The sequence below is a fragment of the Melampsora larici-populina genome (genome assembly GCF_000204055.1).
Source record: "Melampsora larici-populina 98AG31 unplaced genomic scaffold MELLAscaffold_40, whole genome shotgun sequence".
NCBI classification, from domain to species: Eukaryota; Fungi; Basidiomycota; class Pucciniomycetes; order Pucciniales; family Melampsoraceae; genus Melampsora; species Melampsora laricis-populina.
The window spans coordinates 381,247-394,003 of NW_006768804.1; the positions used below are offsets into that span (position 1 = coordinate 381,247).

The following is a 12,757-nucleotide window of genomic DNA, read 5'->3' on the forward strand; positions in this document are numbered from 1 at the left end:
AAGTAGAATACAAACTCAGCGCGACTCTGCAAAATCTTCAAAGTGCAGAATAAAAATTTCGATTATGTAGATCGCGGAAAGGCTCGTGAAAGGGCAGTCCGAGAGGTCACGTGCCATACAAGTGCCAGCTATGTAAATAAAAGAGTCCTGTCACTGTGACTCTGAAAGAGTCTCAAAAGCATTGGGATTTGGCGATCTTCCTGCAGTCTCAGATCACAACATGGTCATAGCCAATTTCGAGAATCAAGACCATGGAACTTGGAGCTGGATCAGGCTTGATCACGGACTATGTGGGATATCGAATTAACTCGTTCTCTGATATTCCTCTCTGAATATTGAAGAGCTTGATATGTACAGGCTTATCCAAATGTACTTCAGATCTGGACCATCCACAAAAGTGATCACAACATATATTGTGATTTCTGAAAAGAAATTGAACAGATGAGATTTATAGTTGAACATTTTTATTGTGCACAAACTCAATTATTCCAAAAAAAAATACAATGGTACAACATGTCATCTTGACCGATTGTTCAAGTTGTGATCGGGTGTCCTCACATCAAAGTAAAGCACACGGCACAATATTTCATAGAAGGGATTGAATTGATTTCCCACCCTTCAAACATCTATCAATAATCAAAACCAGCATGTCTGACCAAATCTATGTTTCAGATGAAAAGAATTCATCCTCATAGACAAAGGGTCTCAAAGATTGATGCGAAAAAAGATCAATATTGCAAATGAGCGTGAACAAAACCAACGAAGAAAACGAAAAGAATGAGAATAAAAGAATGATTTGAAATGTAGATAATAAATCTATGAGATCTAACAACTGAGAAAAAAAGAGAGAGCGAGGCTACAGATAACTAGTATTAAGAGAGAAATAAATTAACTGAGATTACAATCAACCAATAAAAAAGATTTGGTTATACAAGAAATCCCATAACTACGCTCGGGTTTCAAAGTTCATAGAGGTTTAAAACTGATTAGGTAAAGCTATGTTCAATGGAAAAAACGAAAGACTCTACTTTCCTCTTACTATATTTGATAGTAAAAGAGTTGTATAAACTAATGTGATTCAGTGGAGGTTGACCTGTAAAAAAGACCACAAAAGATGAGTAACAGTCAAAAGCAAAGATCGTTTGAAATTTACTTACAAAGCTGACAATGACATCCTATCATAGAAATTTAGAGTTTACTCATCCATTTCTTCAACAATTGCCATCATCGGACCACTTCGTCTACTTGAAGCCACTTGAGGTGGAGATCGTACCACATACTCGACCGAAGCCCCTCTAACAGTATGAGCAGTGTGTAAACTGGCGATTTCAAATAGACTGGTGTTTGAATCCGCTGAGATGACAGTAGCAAGTGAAGATCCTGAATTTGAACTCTTGACTTTGGAAGGATTGACTTCAATGATACCTACCGGACGTGAATGAGCACCGTTTCGATTGTAAAGCTTGCTTGGAGGTCGAATCATATCTAAACTCCAATCTGAACTATAAGAGTGCTCGCTACTGATAGACGAACTAGGGAAATGCATATTAGGATTGACGGGGGATGAAGGTGTAGATGTGCTTTCGTATTCGATTGACATATTTTTGATTCGGTTATAACGATTGACTGACTTAGGTGGTCTGATTGGTGGTGGTGCACGTGAACCTCTTGGAACACGATCTGGAACAGATTTATGAAACTGTGTTGGGGCGTGCCACGAATCATCTGCTTCAGCATCCAAGTCAATTAGTGCCCTCAAATCTTCTGTCACAGCTGCCAATTCTCGGATAGTTTTAGAAGATGCTATGCTACTGAGACTGGACCGTTGAGGAGTAGCAAATCTCGATGCTGCTATCTTTGAATGGAAGATTCCGGCATGCGTTGTTGAGGTACCTTGAGCTCTTGAGTTTAGAAGACTACTCAAGGAGGTGATTCGCGGGTTACTTGATGACGAATAAGTTCTTGGAGGCAGCGGGGTTTCGACGTTTGCAAGCTCTCCACCAAAGGTCTTCCAAGATCCCCTCCTAGGGTGGCTAGTACGTTTGAGTGAGGCCAACATCTCTGGGTCAATGATAGAAGATTCGTATCTTGACGTAGGATTTCTGACACCGTCACGAGCTGGCGGCGGAGAAGAGGGTACCACCGGGAAGTAATTGGTAATGGAATCTCGGACAGGGGTTGCATTCTCAGATAGGTAACTCGCTGTCGAGAACCTAGTGAATGTTGTACCGACAGAGATCGGACGAGGAGCTGGCGGGGGTGGTGGCGAAGGTGGAATAAGTTCAGATGGATGGTCGGTGATCAAGATAGCTGGTGGCGTCCATGATACAATTATTGGCTGCTTTGCCACTGAGACGGGTGCGCTTGGAAGATTGTATCTTGACTCGGGATCCGCTTTGTTCACTGGGGAATCTTCGTCCAAATCAATCGAGGTTTGTGTAAAATCATTCATAATCGGGCTTGAGATCTGCATCTTACCAGGATTGAGGAGACTTCCGACTTTTTCTTTGGTCAATTCAGATGCATCTAGTCGGCCTTCTCGGGCAAGACGATTGATATCGTCACTGCTGATTCCCGCACCCAGCTTGAATTTTGGATCAACTTGATTGGCGGCGAGTCCAAGACGGAAAAATGACGAAAGAGAACTCATGCTTTTCTTGGACGCTTTTGAGAGGATTGACGATTTGCTTTCAGACCTAGAACGGCCTGGAGAGACTGATGGTAACATTCGCTGACACATCTCATCGGTTGAACTTCGGACTATACCCATATCACTCAAGATTGAAGCCGCATTACCAAACTTGTGATCGTCATGAGACGGATTCGAGAGCTCCCCAGAACTTTCACTACTGATGGAAAGACAATCCGAACCTGAAGAACAAGGGAGCTCGATACGTATACTATCCATGCTGATTTTTCCGTCGACTATGTTGGCGATTGGCGGAATAGATGGTGCACAAGATGCACTACGGGCGATGTTAACCTGTTGCATCCCACCTGATATCGTAGCATGACTTATGTCGTCCTTTGACTGTTCCTCGGCAGTATAAATCGACTGTCTAGACTGCTCTTTTGCCATTTTGGTCTCCCGAACCCACCAACGTTTCTCTTCCTCGATGAACTCATCATATGCTGTACCCCGAGGCTTGCGCTTCCAATTGAAAACTCCCAACCAGCCTCCGTTCTTCTTCAAGAGGATAGTAAATAAGATAACAAAGATACCGCATAATCCTAGACCACCTGCCATGAGGGAAAGGACGAGTGTTCCAGTGCCAGAGTTCATTCCGCCATCGTTCGGCTGAGGGGTGTTGAGAGCCGCGTCAGGGAAGACCGAGGTGTCAACTGGAGAAGGAGAAAAACTTCCAGGTGTGTTGGCCATATTGGGCGAATGGAGTGCAAGGTGAGGTGACGAAGGAAGTAGCATTGGACTTTCATAAGCTGAAAGGCTGGGGATAGCGGTGGCGCTAGCAATATTAGACGACGCAGCCATAGTCATAGTTGGTGTTGGCGCGCACGGGGTAGACGTAGTGTAGCTGGCCAGGGAAATGGCAGACGTATAGCTTGCGGGAGCAGTATAAGAGCTCGTGACGTTGGGTGAAAGGTCACTGGGATATATGGGGAGCATATTGGCGGAGCTTGAAGATTCATCATCACCACGAGGTAAAACCAATCTTCGCATCAGTTTGCTGGCGGGCTCGGCAATATCTTGAACTGCATGTCTTGGTGCAGCCTTCGCAATGACGCTCCTGTAGCGATGGATTCAGAGATGAGTGAAGTGCGGGTATCATGTCAATTGAAAAAATCGTACCTTAGAGCCGATGAGTGAGCGTGATAGACCTGCCAAGGGTTGACAAGTGGCGACAAAACCTTGTCAATTGGCTCGATGCTACTCAAAAGTAATATCAAAATCAGTGTTGGGGGAATGAGTTGACCAAATGATGACAAGCCTACCTAGGATTCTTCTCAAAAGACAATCGCTTGGGTCCTTTGTTCGACGGCTTCAGGTTCGAGAAATTCTTGGAGATAGGCTCAATTCCCTCTTTAGCAGATTGACGAAGAGAATTGCGAATCAACTCTTGGACATGGTTACTTGCAATGGTAGAAGCGTGAGTGTCGTTATTTAGTCTTTGCACAACTCCAGCCAATCGGTAATTGGACACAGGATGATCACTCTCGTCATCTTCGTCTTCACCTAGATAGCCTTGTTCTTTGGGTGAAGCTCGACGCGATCGTTTGCGGCGGGAATAAACCGAGGAGCTCTTCTTATACAGCGGCAGAGGAACGTGTCGGTCAATCAGAGAAGTGAGTTTTCCGCGTCCGACGCCGCCGGCCATAGCAGCAGCCGAATCTGCAAGACTGATTAAACTGCCTCCACCAGTATCAATTCCCAGGCCGAGGCCAATCTTGGGGGCGGAAGATATTCTAGATGAAGAGATGGACTTGATCTTGTCGGGTAGTTTGCTGGCGATCGCGGCAGTGGTGTCTATGGAGGCAATCGCGGCCTCTGGCGAGGGAGCATCGTCGAATTGACCGAGGGCGTTCATAAGCACAGGCGGAGGCGGTGAAGGGGATATGTCGATTACATGATACGGTGAGCTGAGAGTGTTGGGAAGATCAACTCGAAATGGGGAAGACAGTCCTTCAACCACTGGAGCGACCTCGACGGCTAGAGGGGAAGCGTTCAAAGGTAATGACGACATGGTGTACAGTATTGCAACGGCCTAAGGTTTGGCTGGTTGGAGTTATAGATCGGACGAGTTAAAGCTGGGAGGCGTTTTGATTTGAAAGCTTGATGAGTGATAAGTGATAAGTGGATTTTAAGGGGTTGCAAAATTATAGGCGGTGGATTAGATAGACGAAGATATTATATTGTTCTACTTCACAGCTTCAACTAACAGATGGAGAGAGGGTGAGGATTTCTAGGTAGGAGTTTGACAGATAAAAATAACAGATAGTACGGATGGAATTGAATTAGCTGAGGGCTAAGGAGAGGGGACGAAGACTTCAAGACAAGATAGTGATTCTTAATAAATGTTTCGAGATTGCCAGACACCGAGATGGCAGGTACAAAAGTGTTGGTGCACGTCGATTGAGAACCTGAGGCCACAAGATCGGGAAGATGTTGCACAATTGTTCGTGTGCCTGGATTTCATTCATGACCGTGGAAGCAATGGCATGTATGATGGGTCAACAGGCACGTTCCAAGGGTTGGCGACTAAAAACATCCATCCGATGACTCTTGTTCCTTGACCAAGAGGATCCCGATTTGAAGGACTTTCATGAGGTACATCAAAGAAGTGACTCGACAATTCCTTCATCGCCCATCGGACCAGCCTCGCAAATGCATCAGAACTTCCAACATAGATTGTGATCACAACGGGATTGTCGAAGATAGACCAGCTGGATAAAGGAACTTGAGAATCGAGATTGTGAAATCTCTGCCTAAGCGCATGAATGAGCAACGTTGCCAGGAGCTTGGGCATCTACGCCAGTGGGCCATTCGTATTACTTGGTGTATTGGGCTAAACTCTCGAAGACGTGAGCGAATCTATGAACCATAGAGCTGGACAAAGTTAAGAGACGGCAGGTCACACCTCTCGCGAGGCCTTGTAATCGTTCCAACTGGAAACACCTTTTGGAGATTGATCAAGATCTTGTGGGCCAACAACAAAAACATATCTGTTTTACTCATGTTATGGGTTATGAAAAACATTCTAAAATACAAATGTCCATGTTACCAACCTCCAGTATCGTGAGTAGGTGGAGCCGCAGGTGGTCCCCAATCTGTTACTTGCCGAGCTGGTGTTGCACCACCATAGTAAGCTGCTCCGTCAGGACGAGCGCCTGGAGTTGCACCACCACCCAGCCCTGTTCCAGTGCCACCAAAAGGTGTGCCCATGTAAGGCGTATTTCGTCCATCTGCATTGGGTCCACCTCCTTCCCCGAGAGCGGAAGCAATACCCTGTTGTACGGCTGCCAGCTTGACTATCAGCGACTCGATGCCCTGGAATCATTTGAGGGCGATGTGGGCACGAAAGGGTCAGCTGAGAAGACAATCTCCGCCTGGGATTCCCACAACTGAGCTGACCTTGACCACAATATCTTCAGGGCGCAAATTTCCAGCAGACTCGACATCGAAATAGAAACGTGATGGCTTTGTGGTAAAATCCACTGGTTCATCGTCCAAAGGAGGTCTTTCGAACTACAGGACAAACTTATCTCAGCCCGAAGCGATACGTTGAGACTTTACAGTAATATGTTTACTTTGGCATTCTTTGTTAGAGGCCATTCGGCTCGGGCATCCGTGCCGACCTCATACCAAAGATCAGTGTGCCCCAGTCGATTGTGAGGATCATACTCGAATCCGATTGTAGATACAGCAGACCATTTAGCATGTTCTTGTGCGATTCCCTGATGTAAAGCAAATTGTTTGAGGTGAGTAAGTGTGGAAAACAGTCAAAGACACAAGAGTGAGCAAAAGCACCTTGATTGCTCGACACTTAAGCTTTACTTCCTGACCCTTCCTGAGCTTCGTAATCAAAACCCCGGGTTGCTCTCCATTAGGTAAGGTGAACTCTAATGAGGAAGAGAGGTACCAGGAACGAGGTGAGACGACTAATGTACAGTCTGGCAAAGAGCATCCCTTGGCGTACGGACTGGTTTACCAACATCACCTCGATCGCCCCCGTCTTCTCGTGGAGTGATGACGAGATCTTTACTAGTCACCTCGAGTGTCTCTCCTGGTAAGGTACTTTTGACGGAGAGTACAAGTTCGATAGAACAATCGTCACAAAATGATAAACAAGTGCAATCTCGCTGCCAATTCTTGAGATATTTGTCGAGGTCTTCGCTCATCAGAGGCATTAATCCAAGTCTATGTGCAATCATTTCGTCGGGAAGAACACTTGTGTTTTCTTCAAACTCCACTGAGTGAATCGCCACAGTTGTTAAATCAGCCATAATCGTTCGACGTAATGAGTTGGCTAGTGCTAAATCAACACCCTCAACCACAAAGGCGGCATGTCGCTCGTCTAATTCGGTAACCTTGACCTGTAAGTTTGAGCCATCAATGGATTGAGGTGGTTCGAGCGAGAAGGGTGCGCTAGACATGGTGTCAAGAGCGATAGGCAATTTGAAGGTGAGAGTGATGAGTTTAAAATCACAGCAAGCAACCCGAATGCGAGAAATTGGTAAAGAGTCAAATCGAACGCGTCTCATGAAGAAATAGAAAATCAGAATAACCAAAAAGGGAAAACCCCCTAAAACCCATATCCAAATCCAGTCATAGACCTGGCCGATACCACATAATCTGTGAAATGTCTCAACAGATGACATTTGAGCTCGGGAGCAAGAGGTTGACGTCATGCCCATGGAATGGACATCAAACCTCATCAAACGGCTTTCGAACCCCAAACACCATGGCAGCCGGTCAAGTAGAACACCGTACTTTGGAGGTAAGCTCAGATGAAAATACACCCAACGTTCCTTCACTATTCAAGTTATCCGAAAGATCAGGCATCTGATCCAAAACTTCTAGATCCACGGTTACTTCAAGCAAATTGCCCGCCATTTGAAGGCAAGGAAGCAAATTGATCTAACCGTATCATTACGAAGAATAGAAGATCCAACTCGACACCATGATTTTCATGTGCAGAGCCGAGACAATAGCTTCTTTTGGGGAGATGGTCTGCTTATAATGGAGGAAGCAAGCGAAGCTGAGCAAAGTAAACTGGTTTTCAAACTGGGCAAATCGTTTTTGGAGACTTATAATAATAAGAAATGGTCTGTAAGGCTCTGTGTTAGTTCGACAGTAACTTCTTCATATGTTTTGGAAACTTCATGAGATTGACGAAATATTTGTGTATACATGCTAACCAATTGGATGCACCTTCAGTTTGGCTGTGGTCGTGAAGGCGAACTCAAATTTTTTCGAGAGGTATTCCTCACTCCACAGAGTAAGCCAGACCAATGGAGGGAAGTGACTATCGGGAGGGCGCCAGAAATCTTGAAATGGTTCGATGACAGTTCTGATTATGTAAGTACTACATCTACCTCGACTGATGTCCGAAGATTATGGATTTCATCTTACTGAATTTATACTCACAGGAAGCCCTTTACTTCAAAGTAATTTTATTGCATCAAGTATTTGGAGGTACTGTCATGATCGGTCTAGACCGTGAATTAGATGTTCTGAAAAAATCGATGCGTCGAATGCGTACCACAATTGACTGTTTCCAACCTCGCTCGATGGATATCACTCGTCTCGTCTTTCATCCAAAGCGTGGAGGAATTGTTAAGAATCTATATGTTCCAAGTCATATACTTACAAAGTATGAATACTTTCAATTATGTAAGTTTTGCTCAATGTACCGGTCCACATAGCCTCCCGAGTCCTTGATTTACGTGATTCGACTTCGTCTAGTGCACTCTCAAGACTTTTCTGAAACCTTACAAACAGATGAATCTTTATCTCTATCGGAAGATCCAGTCCCACAAGATGTGGGAGAGTTGTTTGCTGAAGATTCTGATGATGAATGGGACATTGATGAAGATCCTCGCGAACCACAAAAAGTAAGCCCATATCAACTTTTCACCTTTTGCCATCACACATTTCTTGCAATAAAATTTTCACTGAACTAATTTGATAAGTGTGACTACAGGGAGATACATTCAAAGCCACCATTCACATCAGGGATACAGCGTTAGTCTTTGGAAGCTCAGCTATATCACGACATTAATTTACATTCGATACATTCTGCAGTCGGCGAACTTATCAGGCATTTCTAGACTATGCTTTTTGCGGGTCAGTGCAATCATAATTTCAAGTTCAACTTGCCATCATGATGTAACATAGTCTATAGATCTGATCCTTTCTGAAAACTAGGGCTCTGTACTTTGCTCCTCTTCGGTCTACGTACCGACAATTTCAGCAAGAGTGTCAAGTCGATATTTTACCATTTCCTCCATGCGGTCCCCCGTGGCCTCCTGCTTGGCCTGTGTGGGCCACATCTTTTAGTATGTCTCATACTAATGTACCAGGGTACAAAACTATCACAAGCCCCAAGAGCTTATATCGCTTGGCCGATAGTAAGTCGGTTTTCAAAATGATAAACCGTGGTCAAGACTCAAGGGGTCCATTTGAGTGATGTTGACGAATCTATCTGATGATCTCTAGTGTTAATAATTCCTGAATTGAAAGCCATATGTCGAAAACGGGTTACACATTCCTTGAAGGTTGATACTGTGGTATCTGAGATTCTGAGCCCGATGTTTCAACGACATCAAGAATTACGTATGTCGGCTTATGAGTTTGTACAAAAAAATTGGAAATCTATTGTACAAAAAGGTGACATGAGTAAGATATTTATTAATTTATCACCTGAAGAAGCAGCACTTCTTAGTGAAACTGTGTTTAAGAATCTCATCACATCTCCGAAAACTAAGAGCTAGTACGTTTTGAGGTTTTATTTTATATCATTTGATATCAAGTTATGATGACTTTCACTTGACTGACATATTTCCTGGTGTGGTTTTGTGTTACCAAGGGAATTTTCAAGCTTTGTCTATGTTTCATGTCATCATCATCATCATCAAACTCCTCTCATTCGTTAGAACTGTATGTACTGTTTGATAGAAGCATACTATGCAGCCGATTTGTAAATTTTGTATCACCTTGTTCAACAATTTTTCAATCAGGATACTGAATAAGTATTACATCTATATATGCTGACTCTCTCTCTCCACGGAGTGATCAAAGCTATGTGATTATCAAAATTTACCTTCGAGTTATATTCAACAAGAAGGGCTCTGGCGAAATGCAATAACCTGCATGTATGTAATGGGTAAGAGGCAAAAAATTGTCTTTCTGTCCCTAACTTGGTCGAGATTGAAGGCTCTGAATCTGATTGACTCAATCAAGTGGTTCGGTTAGGACAAGGAACAATATCCTTTCAAACTATCAGAGAGTTATAGTTTCCAAGTAACTCTCTGTTTGATTACTTTGGGAAGGAGATCAAGTTGAATCAACAACAAATCAGTCATGGATTTATTACCTTGAGTTCTTTCAAGTAAAGCATACCAATACACATCAGAGAATGTGGATTGAATTGATAACATGACTGATTGTTGGCAATCATCTAATTGGATTTATCAATTTTATTTCCCTCATATATCCCATACTTATCACATAGGTTATATAACCCCCCACTTTTCTGGACCACATGGTAAATATTACTTTCTTGGTAGTGATACTGACAGCTTTGCAATGTTCAAATTTGATGTTTATATTGGCTCATGGTCAATTTCTCCATGGATCTATGACAAGTTATCCTTGTAGTTGGTGGTGTAAGGTTCTGATATAATAATATATATACTAGGCAGTATCACACTGCCCAAAACTGCTGTGTAAACAAACTGCAACTACATACTATAGAAAGAGGTAAGGTTGGGATGTTAGTGGAGTGGCTGCTTTTCCCCTCAAATCTTCAATCAAAGTATCTTCACATCCAGTACAACTATATAAATGATATATATTATAGCTATACAAGTCTGATACCCACCTGGCCAAATTACTCTGCCTATATTGGCTGTGCCTTGAACCAGTTGCCAGAGTTTGAAATAGTCAGAATCAAGATCATCTGTATGAAGCAAATGGTTGAGAAATTCAATAATGGTAGCACAAAATATTGCTGTCATGAGAGTAAAATCAAGATTGACTGTTTCTTTTTCTTATTTTCTTATTTTTGTGCAACTTCATCCTACATAACTCAAGCTTTGCTAGTTGCCTTCAAGCAACAAAACCATCCTATAATTATCTATGATATACAAAAGAATCATTGTAATCATGCAACACAAATTACAACTCTTTCACTTTTTATCAGACTAACAAAAAATATGGCAGCTCAGGATTTGTTCTCTAACTCAACTGGATGAATTGCCAGAGCTTTCAAATCATGTTCAAGATAGAATTGGCTTGTAAAACTCCCAACCACAAAGGCAACAAGCTCATCTGATTTGGTAATGTTGACTTGTGAGTTTGAGCTATTGATAGATTTAGGGGGTATGGGCAAGAGAGGAGCACTAGATATAAATACAGAGTGGTAGGGTATTTGAAGCTGAGATTGATAAACTCAAAAGATTAGGGCACACAATTCCTAGACAGAGATTACATTCTGTAAGTTTTAAAATGCAAAATTGAACCATACTCCACCAAACCAGGACTTTAAATTCTGCAGAATGCAATCTATTCCCAGAGATTGCTCAAGTGAATGTGCCCTTAACAAATGTTATGAATGTAAATTGGTGAAGGGAACACATCAGAACACAGTGCTTGAGAGAGCCAAGACTCAGGAATCAGGATACCAGATAAACCTCTTCACAACCATGGTCAAAACCATGGTTGCATGACATGACATCAAACTGTAATTGAGGAAACTGTCCAACAAAAATTGTGTATAGTGGGTAGTTCCTGGACATGTGAAATTGGGTATTTTGAGCAAAAATGCCACCAAAGCCACAAATTTGGTTGAATTTGAAATCCAAGAATGGCATTAGGATCTTGAGATCAATAGCAAGCCAAATTTGTTTTGAACAGATTGTTTTTTGGTGTGTTAAAATTTCATCATTTTTACACTATAGCTGATTCTTTTCATACAATTTAATTTTGAACAAAATGTTGAGAGCAATACAAATTCTGGTCCTTTGTGACCTTGTTGATTAGTGAGAACAAAAACTAAGGAGTAAGAATCTCTATGTTCCAAGCAATGTACACAGGTTTGAATACTTTCAATCATGTAAGTGTTGCCTGGGTATCCTAGCATGGTCTCACAAATACCTTGTTCAAGTTATATGAACTTGTCTAGTGCACTCAGAAGAATAATATGAGACCCCACAATCAGATGAATCTTGATTTCCATTGGATAATCTGACTCAACAAGATGTTGGAGAAGTATTTGCCAAAGATTCTGATGATTAATGGGACATTGATGAATACCTTTGTGGACCACAAAAGGTATGCTCATCATTCGCACAGTGTCCAATGCAAAATACTTCATTTGATGGGATTTTGCAACACAGTGATTTGTGTAATTGTGATGTGCATATGTCATTACCAATTGATAAATTCAATGTCAAGTCATGGACATGGGGTACCCAAAGAAAGAGCAAGTATGTAGGTGTACATAATTTCTGCTATAAACTTTTTTTGGCAGTCAAAACAAGGCCAAAAGTATATTTGTTCTTTTCCCTGCCAAAAAAAGTATGTGCCAAAAAGTATGTACATGTACAAGTGCTTCTGGAAAAGACATGACCCATTAGTTGGGGCTGGCAGAGTAAATGGGTTGTACCTTTCAGTGTTTTTTCTTCACATATATCACATAAAGGTTGAACCAAACTGAATGTGATCCTTTGGTCAGCAAACTTGTCAAGTATTCATAGATTATGCATTGTACCGGCAAGTGAAAATCAAAAAATGAAGTTCAATATCTTATAACCCATGAGTCTGATCCTGTCTGATCATTCTTGGACATTGAAGTATTGCACTTTGCTCCCCTTCAATCTAACATGCAGGCAGATTTGTTGGTGTTCAATTGACTAATGTATGTATCTGACAACCCATTCCCAGCCCATTCCCAAATATCAAGATTTACACACACATACCAATCTCTATCATGTCACATGTGTGCCCCAAACCAAATCAAGTAGCAGGAATTAAGCTTACATAACTCAAAAAGAGGGGCTTATGAATCAAACGGGTTTT

At 42.3% G+C, this 12,757-nt stretch overlaps 3 protein-coding genes across 3 annotated transcripts; 1 reads left to right on the top strand and 2 right to left on the bottom strand.

Moving 5' to 3' along the window:
* Positions 1–1,068: 1,068 nt before the first annotated feature.
* On the bottom strand, positions 1,069–4,700 carry MELLADRAFT_109941 (uncharacterized protein; the record flags this gene model as incomplete). The annotated part of the gene is made up of 5 exons (XM_007414043.1): positions 1,069–1,093; positions 1,158–1,175; positions 1,200–3,746; positions 3,809–3,886; positions 3,952–4,700. 5 exons carry the CDS (start codon positions 4,698–4,700, stop codon positions 1,069–1,071), a joined length of 3,417 nt encoding a protein of 1,138 aa, XP_007414105.1.
* Positions 4,701–5,612: 912 nt separating this feature from the next.
* On the bottom strand, positions 5,613–7,152 carry MELLADRAFT_72730 (uncharacterized protein; the record flags this gene model as incomplete). The annotated part of the gene is made up of 5 exons (XM_007414042.1): positions 5,613–6,004; positions 6,089–6,202; positions 6,265–6,411; positions 6,485–6,576; positions 6,654–7,152. 5 exons carry the CDS (start codon positions 7,108–7,110, stop codon positions 5,735–5,737), a joined length of 1,080 nt encoding a protein of 359 aa, XP_007414104.1.
* A 266-nt stretch (positions 7,153–7,418) lies between these two features.
* Positions 7,419–9,450, top strand: MELLADRAFT_109943 (uncharacterized protein; the record flags this gene model as incomplete). Its single annotated transcript, XM_007413958.1, has 9 exons — positions 7,419–7,454; positions 7,655–7,798; positions 7,895–8,035; positions 8,107–8,350; positions 8,423–8,571; positions 8,661–8,701; positions 8,762–8,803; positions 8,885–9,087; positions 9,176–9,450. 9 exons carry the CDS (start codon positions 7,419–7,421, stop codon positions 9,448–9,450), a joined length of 1,275 nt encoding a protein of 424 aa, XP_007414020.1.
* Positions 9,451–12,757: the final 3,307 nt, after the last annotated feature.